This window comes from Maylandia zebra, linkage group LG17, assembly GCF_041146795.1.
Source record: "Maylandia zebra isolate NMK-2024a linkage group LG17, Mzebra_GT3a, whole genome shotgun sequence".
NCBI lineage: Eukaryota > Metazoa > Chordata > Actinopteri > Cichliformes > Cichlidae > Maylandia > Maylandia zebra.
Window position 1 is genome coordinate 14,116,812 of NC_135183.1, and position 16,929 is coordinate 14,133,740.

Here is a 16,929-nt window from a genome sequence, read left to right on the forward strand (position 1 = left end):
ACGAACAAAATGCCAGAACAAAGACGTTCCAAAGAAACTGTTTCTAAAACACCTGCTGTATTTTTCTGGGTGTGAGGCTGTGGTTGGAGTCTAAGCAAGTATTTGTGGCATTTGGAACAAGACAAGCTGAGGGATTTCTGAAGAAGAGCAAGCAAATGTTTGTGCTAGTGATGGAGTAAAAAAGTAAACATGCTATGACTTTTGCATACCATGACCTCTAATGTGTCATGTTTGATTTAAAGAAAAACAGTACATTTTACATTACAAAACATACTTACATCCTTACGTCCTACGTAAATTATTGTTTCATGTTCTGGATCATGAAGTTAGACATTTTAACGTTGGTATTAACCTGTATTGAGAACGCCTTCAATGGAGACAATGACAGAAGGGAGCAATTGTGGGCTTTGAAATGTAAGTATATAATTGCTATGTAGTTTTTTTTTTAAATGCATAACTTAGATTATATCATGATTGGATCTGTGTAGTGTAGAAATTTTTTTCTACAATACAATACACTTTAACCACACATCAATTTAACATGTGTAAACAGCCTCTTTGAGTAAATACATTTTCTCTGATTAAATAAAGTAATAAATGTATGATTTATCCTTAATGATGTTTCAGAGAGCAGGGAAAGATCAATTTTGAGGTTTTACAGCACTCATTTTTGGAGAAAAACATTTATTATCACAGAATATCATCTGCTGTTTTTTTTCCCTAAGAAGTAAAAATATAACAACCAGCAATATTTAAATATAAATTATTGAATGGTACAGTGTGTGTTACTAGGTCTAGAAAAGCAGTGGAGTTCACTCCAAAGCAGTGGAGTGAAGAATTAATGCGGTAAATTTAAATTCCAATCATATCTCTTACTGTAGCAGTAACACTGTAGGCCAAACTGCCTCATCAGCTCATCTGTAATCTTGATCTTTAGGTCCTTTCAGAAATCTTTTTGTTTGCTTTTCTCTTTTTTGAAGGAGGAGCTTCTAGGAAATTGATGTCTGTCTTTGTTTTTCAGTCTCTGTAGAGTATATAAATGGATCCATTTATGTTATGTGTAGTGTCACTATCTGGGAAAACAAATCTTCACATTATGATGAAGCTGATTCTTTCCCTGACTCTCTTCTGGGCACTCTGCAGCACAGGTACATCATCTTGTTCTTAAATTTAGACTTCTCCAAAAATGTAAGGACTTAAACGTTTTTACTTCTGCAGAAAACATTTTTTAAAAGGGAATATAAATGTTATCCTGACTAATTATGAACTGACTTCAAATCATGCTTCTAAGCACTATTTAAGGAGTTAGCCTATTTTTGCTCACCATTATTGCACGTTATGTATTGCAAGATCCCTTAAAGCCTTTCAACCAATAAAGCAAAACCCAGCTATCTTCATGAATGTGAATGAAAATGTGATCACAATTTCACTTTTTTTTTCACAGCGGGAGCCCTTCAGTGTTTAACCTGCAAAGATGTGACATGTTTAACGACAAACCCAGTTAAGTGCACTATAGAGAAGGCGTGTGTGACATCTTCTATTCTAGGTAGTCTCTTCTTTATTCCATCTTTTACTTTTCAGTGAGCATACATGTACTGGGAGGTTACATCAATGTTAACAAACTCCACTTTGATTCTGCAGTGACATCGTCTGGAATTAAGGTACCACAAATCATCAGGGGTTGTGCACCAGACTTCGTGTGTCCTGTCTTAGGCTCTCAGACATATTCAGCAAACCTGGGTATTTTGAGTGCAGCTGCATCTGTTGAATGCTGCAACAAAGACAACTGCAACTTAAACATTTTGCCTGGCAAGTAAAGATAGAGTTTCTATATGACAAGAAAACACAAGCTAGATAATAATGTCGGAATCCTGCCATCTTCTTGACCTGGAATGTTAAATCTGGTCACTGTAATGTTTTCTGTTTTTGAAAAAGATTTTCATTCCTATTTCAGTCCCTGCAGATCAGACCGAGAACAATCTGAAGTGTTTTTCATGTGACCCCGGCTCCACTCAGTGTAACTCTACAGTGAAGTGTAGTGGAGTAGAGAATCGCTGCTTTCAAGCATTTGGTAATTCTCTTCAAACCTGTTTTGCTACCTTGAAATGTTTATACAAATTTGTGTTTTTGTAATATGAAAAATGAAACATCAACAAAAGGAAAAAAAAGCATTATATTACATACAACTTCAAGATATTCTGTTATTTGAGTCATATTATGAGTCACTATTACACTGACGAAATAAGGAAGCTAATTTAATGAGACTGCTACGTGAAAAAAACACCTTACAAACCCACTGGTAAAATACACCTTGCTGGTAAATGTTGTAATTACATGCTGTAGAAGGTTTTTGCTTAAAGCGTCTTTCAATACTTCTTTCTGATTTGAGCAAAATTGTTTCTATAAAGATGAAAAATCTGAAATGATGATTTTTATCTACAGTGCCATCAGGTATCAGCACTTCAGTTCCAGTCAAGGGCTGCATGTCTGAAAACATCTGTACAGCAGTGTCCAGCCTGTCAAGTCTCCCTGTCTTGAATCTTGGGAACGTCAGCTGTTGTGATAACAATTTGTGTAATACTGCTCCAACAACAACTACCACGTTCATCTATCTTATATTTGGACTCATATATATTATCTATTAGAATAAAATAAAAAGGCATGAAAAACATTTGAAGTATCAGAAAGACTCAGAAAACACCTTTTTCAAGACCTGATTGGGGTTAGGAAATCCAAATTTAGTTAAAAGAGGCTGGAGTCTGTCTGAAGCTGAGGTACAGTAAAAAGGCATCAATATAAGACAAATAAAAAAAAAAACAGCATACATACCAATATTTACTCAATATATCATACTTTCTGCATATTTTCTTTTTTCTTTTAATTATCAAGGATATTAGGCATTTTAAGGCTTGTGTGAAATGTGGAACTGGAGCATTCCTTGTAGCAGGAAAAATAGTATCAATATCTGAAAACAATGAAGATTCAACTCAAACAATGCTAAAGACTTTACAGGCATCAACAATCTACTGCACAAGGGATTCTGCATAAATGGCTCTCAATGTAAAACCATGAACAAAATAAATAAAATCAAATACATGAAAAGCAAAAATATATAAATAAAAACAAGAAATAAAAATGTTTGAAACCGACACGAATTTTATTTATTGTTTTGTTTTTTCTCATGTCATGCTGGTGGTCATACTTAGGCCAAACAGAATACAATAAAAAAACAAACAAATAAATAAAAACAGATAAATATTTACATGGTGTCCAACCTGTGTTTGGTAATGACGGTGTGCCTTGACATATCCTCCAATCCGTACTGTAACTGGCTATTAAAGTAATGGCACAAACATTCACACACTTATGGTAAAATATATGTATATATCTATATCTATATATAGATATATAGATATAGATAGATACATTTACCATATATAGATATAGATAGATACATATATATATATATATATATATATATATATATATATATATATATATATATAAAAACACCCAGCACGCCCCTGCGGGCGGTTTATCCTTCAAGCTCGGGTCCTCTACCAGGGGCCTGGGAGCTTGAGGGTCCTGCGCAGTATCTTAGCTGTTCCCAGGACTGCGCTCTTCTGGACAGAGATCTCCGATGTTGTTCCCGGGATCTGCTGGAGCCACTCGCCTAGCTTGGGAGTCACCGCACCTAGTGCTCCGATTACCACGGGGACCACCGTTACCTTCACCCTCCACATCCTCTCGAGCTCTTCTCTGAGCCCTTGGTATTTCTCCAGCTTCTCGTGTTCCTTCTTCCTGATATTGCTGTCATTCGGAACCGCTACATCTAGCTGTGAGAGCAGTCCCTTCTTTCGAATGTTGGAACACTGAGCTACTAGTTGTTTCGCCGTCATTGTGGATGTTGGGTATCGAAGAATCCATAGGTCCCTCATCCTATTCATGTAGCCCCTTCCGCCAGGGTTACTTGCATAGTAGCATTCCAACAACGCCCTGTTTTCGTCTCTTGCCCACCGATGCCTTCTTGTTCCAGTAGCCCACTTTTCGTCAGGGTGCCCTGGTTCCTCAACACCTGACGCGGACCTTGTTGATCCGGGCGACGTCCGAGCCGGCATGCCTTCATATTTATCTGTCTCGCTCATGCTCCCAGGACCCTGACACACAGTAGTGTTTCAGATGTTTCATCTAAGACATGGAAACAGAAAGGAGTAAAGAAATAGTAAAGAGAAGCATATATTAAAAAATAACTCGTTATTGTAGTATAAGCTGATTAAATAGACATCTACAATGATCACTGTTTTTTTCAGATATATTAATTTTGAGATTAAAAACACAACATTTGTTAGCAAATTAATAGTTCTTTTTGGACTTCTTTCTTTTGTTTTATCTTGACCTCTGTAGGATCTCTAAGTTTGTGTCCCTCTCTTAGACAAACAAACATGAAGCTACATTATGACAAAAACTGTATGATTTCGCTGAATGCATTATTAGCCTCACAAATATGAAGCCTAAAATATTGCAGTCGCTCTCTAGTGGCTTGTTGCAGTACAGGTAATGTGAGGTACTTGATGTTATGTTTATGTTACTTTAGTTACTTTATGAGAGCATCTGGTCCTCACAGTGTGTGCTGATAAAATTCTGGTCCTTAGACAAATGTAGTTGATAACCCCTGATCTATTTAGACACCATTTATGATTAGTAGTATATGTAGAGGACAATACTTGATGTAAAGCATTTAGGCTTGATCTTCATCAGTTGTAGAAAAGTTATTCCAGGGTTGTTTCATAACATTTGGTGTCATGGTCCTGGGCCGTGTTGGCCCAGTATTCTTAGTTCTCTTGTATTTTTGTATTCAGTTCCCTGTTTAGGTTCTGTTTCCTGAGTTGCCCTGTTATGTGGTTCCCTGTGTGCTTTCCCTTTGTGACTCTCACCCCCTGTGTGCCCCTCTATGTATTCATGAGCCCTTGTCCCCTTTCGTGTTTTATTCCATGTTTTCCCCAGCCTGTTATGTCTGTGTTCTCCCCGTGCTCTCTCCTCCTGTCTGAACCTCTGTACTTCCTGTTTTACTTTGACAGTCTCTCGTCAGTATGCGTCATGTTGTGTTCACTCCTGCCCTGTCTCGTTATGATTATCTGTGTCAGCTGTGTTCCCCGTGTGCTCCCACTTCCCTCGTTAACCCTCTGTGTATTTATGTCTGCGTCTCCCTCAGTTCTGTGTCGTAGTCTCCCTCATGCTGCGTGGATTTCCCTGTGTCTCTCTCCAAGTATTAGTTTATTGTGCCCAGTTTAAGTTTTGTATTTTCCTGTCATCTTGTCAGCAATAAAGCTGCCTTTTGAGTTCATCCCTTGAGTCCGTGAGTTTTGCGATTGGGTCCTCATCCTGCCTGCCACACAGCCGACCATGACAATTTGGTCCTGATTTTATTCGGAAGTGTCAACTGTTATAAACAAATGGAATTGTCTGAACAAAAAGTCAATTATGGTTTCAAAGTCAAAATTAAAGATGATGGCTTAATGACACAAGACGCAAGGTCATTCTCATTTGTTAAAAACTTAATAATGTAAAAAAGAATTCCTGTGTTTTTTGTGATGCACGAATACTTGTTATTGAATTGAAGAGGAAAGGTGTGGTAAGGTGCTGTGACATAATGATTTGACAAAAGAAGAGTTAATTGCATGAATGGTCATGCTGTAAAAATGTGAACACATGCAATTGTGAGGTCACCTGTTCAGTATATAAAGTGCAGTGCTGCTCCTCAGCTTTAGTACCACAGTCCAGGCAAACTAATCTGCAGAACTGACCTGTTCATCACAATGAAGCTGCTGTTTTCTCTGTTTCTCCTCTGGGCACTCTCCACCACAGGTAACTACACTCATTTCACCTGCAGGTAGAAGAGATTCTAATTTAAAGCTTTAAATATTTTATTTAAATCTTACATTGTAATTTTTTCCCCAAAGTTAGTGAGTAGAATTGACTCAACTGTAACCTGCTGTAACCCAATATGAACTTTCAGAACATCTCATATTTGCTATATATTTAAATTGTGATGATCAGTTTTGTGTTTCTCTCCTGATTGCAGCTGGAGCCCTCCAGTGCCAAACCTGCACAAATTCAGCATGTTCAAGCACAGCACTACTTACATGCTCCTCATCGGAAACAATGTGTGTTACAGCTACCATTCTAGGTAATGTTTTCTTCATATCATATTTCATATTTTCACCAAATTACAACTGCTGAGAAGCTATTTGTGTTCCATCAACATTGACAAACCGCACTTTGAATTTGTAGCTACTTCATCTGGAACTCCGGTCACACAAATCTACAAGGCATGTGCATCTTCCTCCCTGTGTCCAGCCGTAACCTCTCAGACATTTTCAGTCGACCTGGGTTTTCAAAGTGCTCTGGCTTCTGCTCAATGCTGCAACACAGATAACTGCAACTCAGCAACTCTACCAAGTAAGTTAAATACTACGTTGCTCATCGAAGACAAAAGAATAATATAAAGAAATAAAAACAATAATCTGATGTTGTAAGAGTCTCTGTTCTGAAATGAAATGTCCTCCTTTTGTGTTTCAGATCCTGCTTCTCAGTCAAATAATGGTGGAGTATGCAACTTTTGTGACCCTTCCACTGGTCAGTGCTCCTCCACATTACAGTGTCAGGGAGTGGAGAACCAATGCTTCCAATCAACCAGTGAGTCTTTATGTTGTATCAGTTGTGTCATCGGTTTTCAATCAAAGATGATTTCAAATTCTTTTGTGATACATCTGACATATAAAAGAGCAGAAACTTTTACCCTAATTTATACTAAATGTTGTCCTTGGGTGTGAAAGTTACTGTGATAAGATTTTAAATTTCAAGCCTGGAAGTCAGACAAACATAAAGTTTTTAAAAAGCTGTTAAGTTGTTTTTTTTGCATGAAATATATTAAGCTTCCTGGAAAGTAGCCAATTTAAAACATATCCTGAAATTCTTCTCTTTGGTCTGTAGTCAAAAGCGGCACCAGCACGTTTCCAGGTTACGGCTGCGCATCTGCAAACCTGTGTGCAGCTGCTTTAAGCCTGGGTTCTCTACCTTTCATGCAGAGCGTTGGTACAGTATCAGGTGTTGCCTGTTCTGCAGCACCAACTACAACTGCTGCCCCAACTACAACCATCCCCCCAACTACAACTACAACCACTGCCACAACTACAACCACCACCCCAACTACAACCACCACCCCAACTACAACTACCGCCACAACTACAACCACCACCCCAGGTACAACTACAACCACCACCCCAACTACACTTACAACCACTGCCAAAACTACAATCACCACCCCAACTACAATCACCACCCCAACTACAACTACCGCCACAACTACAAATGTCATATTTGCTATATATTTAAATTGTGATGATCAGTTTTGTGTTTCTCTCCTGATTGCAGCTGGAGCCCTCCAGTGCCAAACCTGCACAAATTCAGCATGTTCAAGCACAGCACTACTTACATGCTCCTCATCGGAAACAATGTGTGTTACAGCTACCATTCTAGGTAATGTTTTCTTCATATCATATTTCATATTTTCACCAAATTACAACTGCTGAGAAGCTATTTGTGTTCCATCAACATTGACAAACCGCACTTTGAATTTGTAGCTACTTCATCTGGAACTCCGGTCACACAAATCTACAAGGCATGTGCATCTTCCTCCCTGTGTCCAGCCGTAACCTCTCAGACATTTTCAGTCGACCTGGGTTTTCAAAGTGCTCTGGCTTCTGCTCAATGCTGCAACACAGATAACTGCAACTCAGCAACTCTACCAAGTAAGTTAAATACTACGTTGCTCATCGAAGACAAAATAATAATATAAAGAAATAAAAACAATAATCTGATGTTGTAAGAGTCTCTGTTCTGAAATGAAATGTCCTCCTTTTGTGTTTCAGATCCTGCTTCTCAGTCAAATAATGGTGGAGTATGCAACTTTTGTGACCCTTCCACTGGTCAGTGCTCCTCCACATTACAGTGTCAGGGAGTGGAGAACCAATGCTTCCAATCAACCAGTGAGTCTTTATGTTGTATCAGTTGTGTCATCGGTTTTCAATCAAAGATGATTTCAAATTCTTTTGTGATACATCTGACATATAAAAGAGCAGAAACTTTTACCCTAATTTATACTAAATGTTGTCCTTGGGTGTGAAAGTTACTGTGATAAGATTTTAAATTTCAAGCCTGGAAGTCAGACAAACACATAAACTTTTTAAAAAGCTGTTAAGTTGTTTTTTGCATGAAATATATTAAGCTTCCTGGAAAGTAGCCAATTTAAAACATATCCTGAAATTCTTCTTTTTGATCTGCAGTCAAAAGCGGCACCAGCACGTATCCAGGTTACGGCTGCGCATCTGCAAACCTGTGTGCAGCTGCTTTAAGCCTGGGTTCTCTACCTTTCATGCAGAGCGTTGGTACAGTATCAGGTGTTGCCTGTTCTGCAGCACCAACTACAACTGCTGCCCCAACTACAACCATCCCCCCAACTACAACTACAACCACTGCCACAACTACAACAACCACCCCAACTACAACCACCACCCCAACTACAACTACCGCCACAACTACAACCACCACCCCAGGTACAACTACAACCACCACCCCAACTACACTTACAACCACTGCCAAAACTACAATCACCACCCCAACTACAACCACCACCCCAACTACAACTACCGCCACAACTACAAATGTCATATTTGCTATATATTTAAATTGTGATGATCAGTTTTGTGTTTCTCTCCTGATTGCAGCTGGAGCCCTCCAGTGCCAAACCTGCACAAATTCAGCATGTTCAAGCACAGCACTACTTACATGCTCCTCATCGGAAACAATGTGTGTTACAGCTACCATTCTAGGTAATGTTTTCTTCATATCATATTTCATATTTTCACCAAATTACAACTGCTGAGAAGCTATTTGTGTTCCATCAACATTGACAAACCGCACTTTGAATTTGTAGCTACTTCATCTGGAACTCCGGTCACACAAATCTACAAGGCATGTGCATCTTCCTCCCTGTGTCCAGCCGTAACCTCTCAGACATTTTCAGTCGACCTGGGTTTTCAAAGTGCTCTGGCTTCTGCTCAATGCTGCAACACAGATAACTGCAACTCAGCAACTCTACCAAGTAAGTTAAATACTACGTTGCTCATCGAAGACAAAAGAATAATATAAAGAAATAAAAACAATAATCTGATGTTGTAAGAGTCTCTGTTCTGAAATGAAATGTCCTCCTTTTGTGTTTCAGATCCTGCTTCTCAGTCAAATAATGGTGGAGTATGCAACTTTTGTGACCCTTCCACTGGTCAGTGCTCCTCCACATTACAGTGTCAGGGAGTGGAGAACCAATGCTTCCAATCAACCAGTGAGTCTTTATGTTGTATCAGTTGTGTCATCGGTTTTAGATCAAAGATGATTTCAAATTCTTTTGTGATACATCTGACATATAAAAGAGCGGAAACTTTTACCCTAATTTATACTAAATGTTATCCTTGGGTGTGAAAGTTACTGTGATAAGATTTTAAATTTCAAGCCTGGAAGTCAGACAAACATAAAGTTTTTAAAAAGCTGTTAAGTTGTTTTTTTTGCATGAAATATATTAAGCTTCCTGGAAAGTAGCCAATTTAAAACATATCCTGAAATTCTTCTCTTTGGTCTGTAGTCAAAAGCGGCACCAGCACGTTTCCAGGTTACGGCTGCGCATCTGCAAACCTGTGTGCAGCTGCTTTAAGCCTGGGTTCTCTACCTTTCATGCAGAGCGTTGGTACAGTATCAGGTGTTGCCTGTTCTGCAGCACCAACTACAACTGCTGCCCCAACTACAACCATCCCCCCAACTACAACTACAACCACTGCCACAACTACAACCACCACCCCAACTACAACCACCACCTCAACTACAACTACCGCCACAACTACAACCACCACCCCAGGTACAACTACAACCACCACCCCAACTACACTTACAACCACTGCCAAAACTACAATCACCACCCCAACTACAATCACCACCCCAACTACAACTACCGCCACAACTACAAATGTCATATTTGCTATATATTTAAATTGTGATGATCAGTTTTGTGTTTCTCTCCTGATTGCAGCTGGAGCCCTCCAGTGCCAAACCTGCACAAATTCAGCATGTTCAAGCACAGCACTACTTACATGCTCCTCATCGGAAACAATGTGTGTTACAGCTACCATTCTAGGTAATGTTTTCTTCATATCATATTTCATATTTTCACCAAATTACAACTGCTGAGAAGCTATTTGTGTTCCATCAACATTGACAAACCGCACTTTGAATTTGTAGCTACTTCATCTGGAACTCCGGTCACACAAATCTACAAGGCATGTGCATCTTCCTCCCTGTGTCCAGCCGTAACCTCTCAGACATTTTCAGTCGACCTGGGTTTTCAAAGTGCTCTGGCTTCTGCTCAATGCTGCAACACAGATAACTGCAACTCAGCAACTCTACCAAGTAAGTTAAATACTACGTTGCTCATCGAAGACAAAAGAATAATATAAAGAAATAAAAACAATAATCTGATGTTGTAAGAGTCTCTGTTCTGAAATGAAATGTCCTCCTTTTGTGTTTCAGATCCTGCTTCTCAGTCAAATAATGGTGGAGTATGCAACTTTTGTGACCCTTCCACTGGTCAGTGCTCCTCCACATTACAGTGTCAGGGAGTGGAGAACCAATGCTTCCAATCAACCAGTGAGTCTTTATGTTGTATCAGTTGTGTCATCGGTTTTCAATCAAAGATGATTTCAAATTCTTTTGTGATACATCTGACATATAAAAGAGCAGAAACTTTTACCCTAATTTATACTAAATGTTGTCCTTGGGTGTGAAAGTTACTGTGATAAGATTTTAAATTTCAAGCCTGGAAGTCAGACAAACACATAAACTTTTTAAAAAGCTGTTAAGTTGTTTTTTGCATGAAATATATTAAGCTTCCTGGAAAGTAGCCAATTTAAAACATATCCTGAAATTCTTCTTTTTGATCTGCAGTCAAAAGCGGCACCAGCACGTATCCAGGTTACGGCTGCGCATCTGCAAACCTGTGTGCAGCTGCTTTAAGCCTGGGTTCTCTACCTTTCATGCAGAGCGTTGGTACAGTATCAGGTGTTGCCTGTTCTGGTGCCCCAACTATAACCACCACCCCAACTACAACCACCACCCCAACAACAACCACCACAGCCACAACTACAACTACAACCACTGGAACAACTATAACCACCACCCCAGCTACAACTACAACCACCACCCCAACTACAACTACAACCACCACCCCAACTACAACCACCACCCCAACGACAACTACAACCACCACCCCAACTACAACCACCACCCCAACTACAACTACAACTACCACCCCAGCTACAACTACAACCACCGCCCCAACTACAACTACAACCACCACCCCAGCTACAATTACAACCACCGCCCCAACTACAACTACAACCACCATCCCAACTACAACTACCGCCCCAACTGCAACGACCACCCCAACTAAAACTACAATCACCACCCCAGCTACAACTACAACCACCGCTACAACCACCACCCCAACTACAACTGCAACCACCACCCCAACTACAACTACAACCACTGCCACAACTACAACCACCACCCCAGCTACGACTACAACCTCCACCCAAGCTACAACTACAACCACCACCCCAACTACAACTACAACCACCGCCCCAACTACAACTACAACCACCATCCCAACAACAAGTACCGCCACAACTACAACCACCACCCCAACTACAACTACAACCACCGCCCCAGGTACAACTACAACCACCGCCCTAACTACAACTACAACCACCGCCCCAGCTACAACTACAACCACCACCCCAACTACAACTACCGCCACAACTACTACCACCACCCCAACTACAGCCACCACCCCAACTACAACACCAACCACCACTCCAACTACAACTACAACCACTGCCCCAACTACAACTACAACCACAATCCCAACAACAAGTACCGCCACAACTACAACCACCGCCATAACTACAACCACCACCCCAACTACAACTACAACCACCACCCCAGCTACAACTACAACCACTGCCCCAACTACAACTACAACCACCATCCCAACAACAAGTACCGCCACAACTACAACCACCACCCCAACTACAACTACAACCACCACCCCAACTACAGCCACCACCCCAACTACAACACCAACCACCACCCCAACTACAACTACAACCACTGCCCCAACTACAACTACAACCACCATCCCAACAACAAGTACCGCCACAACTACAACCACCACCCCAACTACAACTACAACCACCACCCCAACTACAGCTACAACCACCACCCCAGCTACAACTACAACCACCGCCCCAGCTACAGCTACAACCACCACCCCAACTACAACTACCGCCACAACTACAACCACCACCCCAACTACAGCCACCACCCCAACTACAACACCAACCACCACCCCAACTACAACTACAACCACTGCCCCAACTACAACTACAACCACTGCTAAAACAACAACCTCCACCCTAACTACAACTACAACCACCACCCCAACTACAACTACAATCACCGCCCCAGTTACAACTACAACCACCACCCCAACTACAACTACAACCACTACCCCAGCTACAACCACCACCCCAACTACAACTACAATCATCGCCCCAGCTACAACTACAACCACCACCCCAACTACAAGTACTGCCACAACTACAACCACCACCCCAACTATAACAACATCCACCACCCCAGCTACAACTACAAACACCAACCCAACTACAAGTACCGCCACAACTACAATCACCACCCCAACTACCACTACAACCACCAACTCAACTAAAACTACAACCACCACCCCAACTACAACTACAACCACTGCCACAAGTACAACCTCCACCCCAACTACAACTACAACCATCACCCCAACTTCAAGTATCGCCACAACCACCACCACCACCCCAACTACAACTACAATCACCGCCCCAGCTACAACTAAAACCACCACTACAACTACAACCACCACCCCAACTACATTTACAACCACCGCCCCAACTACAACTACAACCACCATCCCAACTACAAGTACCGCCAATACTACAACCACCACCCCAACTACAACCACCACCCCAACTACAACTACTGCCCCAACTACAACCACCACCCCAACTACAACAAAAACCACGACCCCAGCTACAACTACAACCACCACCCCAACTACAACTTCAACCACTGCCCCAACTACAAGTACCGCCACAACTACAACCACCACCCCAACTACAACTGCAACGACTACCCCAACTACAACTAAAACCACTGCCACAACAACAACCTCCACCCCAACTACAACCACCACCCCAACTACAACTACAACCACCGCCACAACTACAACCACCACCCCAACTACAACTACAACCACCATCCCAACTACAAGTACCGCCACGACTATAACCTCCACCCCAACTACAACTACAATCACCGCCCCAGTTACAACTACAACCACTACCCCAACTACAACTACCGCCACAACTACAACCACCACCCCAACTACAACAACAACCACCACCCCAACTACAACTACAACCACTACCCCAGCTACAACTACAACCTCCACCCAAGCTACAACTACAACCACCCCCCCAACTACAACTACAACCACCACCCCATCTACGACTACAACCACCGCTATACCTATAACCACCACCCCAACTACAACTACAACCACCGCCCCAACTACAACTACAACCACCATCCCAACTACAAGTACCGCCACAACTACAACCACCACCCCAACTACAACTACAACCACAACCCCAACTACAACTACAACCACCGCCCCAACTACATCCACAACCACCATCCCAACTACAAGTACCGCCACAACTACAACCACCACCCCAACTACAACTACAACCACCACCCCAACTACAACTACAACCACCGCCCCAACTACAACTACAACTACCGCCACAACCACCACCCCAACTACAAGTACCGCCGCAACTACAACCACCACCCCAACAACAAGTACCGCCACAACTACAACCACCACCCCAGCTACAACTACAACCACCACCCCAACTACAACTACAACAACTGCCACAAGTACAACCTCCACCCCAACAACAACTACAACCATCACCCCAACTACAACTACAACCACCACCCCAACTACAACAAAAACCACCACCCGAGCTATAACTACAACTACTACCCCAACTACAACAACAACCACTACCCCAACTACAACCACCACCCCAACTACAACTACAACCACTACCCCAGCTACAACAACAACAACCACCCCAGCTACAACTACAACCACCACCCCAACTACAACTACAACCACCACCCCAGCTACAACTACAACCACCACCCCAGCTACAACTACAACCACCACCCCAACTACAAGTACCGCCACAACTACAACCACCACCCCAACTACAAGTACCGCTACAACTACAACCACTATCCTAACTACAACTACAACCACCGCTACAACTACAACCACCACCCCAACTACAACTACAACCACCACCCCAGCTACAACTACAACCACCACCCCAACTACAACTACAACCACCACCCCAGCTACAACTACAACCACCACCCCAACTACAACTACAACTACCGCCACAACTAAAACTACAGCCACCACCCCAACTACAACTACAACCACCGCCACAACTACAACCACCACCCCAGCTACAACTACAACCACCACCCCAACTACAACTACAACCACCACCCCAACTACAAGTACCGCCACAACTACAACCACCACCCCAACTACAAGTACCGCTACAACTACAACCACTATCCCAACTACAACTACAACCACCGCTACAACTACAACCACCACCCCAGCTACAACTACAACCACCACCCCAACTACAACTACAACTACCGCCACAACTAAAACTACAGCCACCACCCCAACTACAACCACTGCCAAAACTACAACCTCCACCCCAACTACAACTACAACCACCCCCCCAACTACAAGTACCGCCAAAACTACAACCACCACCCCAACTACAACTACAATCACCGCCCCAGCTACAACTATAACCACCACCCCAACTACAACTACAACCACCGCCCCAACTACAACTACAACCACTGCCAAAACTACAACCTCCACCCCAACTACAACTACAACCACCACCCCAACTACAAGTAACGCCACAACTACAACCACCACCCCAACTACAACTACAATCACCGCCCCAGCTACAACTATAACCACCACCCCAACTACAACTACTGCCACAACTAAAACCACCACCCCAACTATAAGTACCGCCACAACTACAACCACCACCCCAACTACAAGTACCGCCACAACTATAAGCTCTGCAGCTACAACTGCTACATCAACTGCAACAACTGCCTCTACAACCAAAAGTGATGCTTGTTCTATCAGACTGGGAATGTTCCATCTGCTGCTTGGACTCCTTCTCTTTACCTTTCATTAAAGTCCCGAATAACAAAAAAAACAAACAAAAGAACATATGATGTTTTAACAAGACTCAAAAACCTTTTGGATATTCACCTTGTGTTTACAAACCACTGTTAAAGTATAGTCAATGAAAAAAGGTGATAGAGTCTTGTTGAAGCTGACTTGGAATAAGTATGTAAGACTTCTTTGTATGTTGTCATGATGGACAATTATGTCCATTATGTCCAAAATAATATAATAATATAATAATTATTTATAATGGATGATACAACTGAATCCTTATAACAACAACAACAAAGCATGCTTTGGAAATAGAAGAAAGAAGGAGAATTTCTATTTCTTATTTATTCATTTGTTTTGCTTTGTGCTTTTTATTTTCTGCATTTCTCTCTGTATATTACTAATGATCAATGGTGAATCTGCAAGGGTGGCATGTGCCCACCTAAAATTAATCTCTTGCCATCCTTAGTGGAACCCAAGTTTTGCATATGACAGTGTTGTTTATTAAAATAAGCTAGCATTAACACTTTGAGCCTAGCTACAGTTAACATTGACAGAGTGAGCAATACAGTAAGTTTGCACCTCCTCTTGTCAGACCTGCAGGGTTTAAGCTTGTGGTGTTCTCCTCTGTCTTATGGCAGACAAACTATTTTTTTGCACTGGCACAAATAATTTGTGTGGCATCTTACTGTGACACCTGATTGTTGTCTAATTTTTGTTTTAGTAGTTTTAAATAGAGGTACAAAAAAACAAAAAGATGCCTGCATCTTTTGGTAAAAAGTTGTATAGAACTTTATTGTTTACAAAATGTGGGTGTAGGTCTTTAGAATTTAGGAAATTTCTGTAGATCTGCCCCTGCTGATGATAAAGATACAATAAAGCCCTTGTCCTATATCCTTCTGTGTTTCAGTGTTAAACTGGGAACATTTCTGTCATATGCTGGTATAGATTAATTTGGTGGTGTTGAGGCTGCTGCTTACAATCCTTTGTGTAGTTTTCACAACCGCTGGCAGAGTCATCTTCTTTGCCATAGAGCAGATTCCATGCCAGTGATGCAGGAGTTTTAGTACTGAATTTCCAAGTCCAGTGTTCCTTCACTTCCTGAGAAAGTAGAGTTTGCCTGTGCACCTTGTTAACCACAAAGAAAAGGTTGTTGTTCCAGATCAGGTCCTCAGGTCTGTCTGTCTGTCTGTCTGTCTGTCTGTCTGTCTGTCTGTCTGTCTGTCTGTCTGTCTGTCTGTCTGTCTATCTATCTATTTATTTATTTATTGTAGGAATGTTTAGCTTATTTTAGAGTTTAGAAATGTGTTAACATAGAATGTAGAACTATTGTAGAGACACTGACACTGCCCTCAATATAATAAGGGCCTCACTGTGTCGTGAACTTAGGAGTAGATTGTAGGAGACCCCTCCCCCAC

The 16,929-nt window shown here is 41.8% G+C and overlaps 1 protein-coding gene and 3 long non-coding RNA genes across 4 annotated transcripts; all 4 read left to right on the forward strand.

The window, feature by feature from the left end:
- Positions 1 to 7,494: 7,494 nt before the first annotated feature.
- On the forward strand, positions 7,495 to 8,502 carry LOC143413124 (uncharacterized). Its single transcript, XR_013093706.1, has 4 exons — positions 7,495 to 7,539; positions 7,644 to 7,811; positions 7,932 to 8,048; positions 8,346 to 8,502. It is a non-coding gene; the product is annotated as an uncharacterized LOC143413124 (long non-coding RNA).
- A 344-nt stretch (positions 8,503 to 8,846) lies between these two features.
- Positions 8,847 to 9,716, forward strand: LOC143413141 (uncharacterized). Its single transcript, XR_013093727.1, has 4 exons — positions 8,847 to 8,891; positions 8,996 to 9,163; positions 9,284 to 9,400; positions 9,698 to 9,716. It is a non-coding gene; the product is annotated as an uncharacterized LOC143413141 (long non-coding RNA).
- A 482-nt stretch (positions 9,717 to 10,198) lies between these two features.
- LOC143413129 (uncharacterized) lies at positions 10,199 to 11,164 on the forward strand. Its single transcript, XR_013093712.1, has 4 exons — positions 10,199 to 10,243; positions 10,348 to 10,515; positions 10,636 to 10,752; positions 11,050 to 11,164. It is a non-coding gene; the product is annotated as an uncharacterized LOC143413129 (long non-coding RNA).
- Positions 11,165 to 11,498: 334 nt separating this feature from the next.
- LOC143413333 (uncharacterized) lies at positions 11,499 to 16,534 on the forward strand (the record flags this gene model as incomplete). Its single annotated transcript, XM_076876165.1, has 2 exons — positions 11,499 to 12,750; positions 13,039 to 16,534. Coding segments are annotated over 2 exons (3,741 nt in total), but the record flags the coding sequence as incomplete, so codon positions are not given.
- Between the last annotated feature and the right edge of the window lie 395 nt (positions 16,535 to 16,929).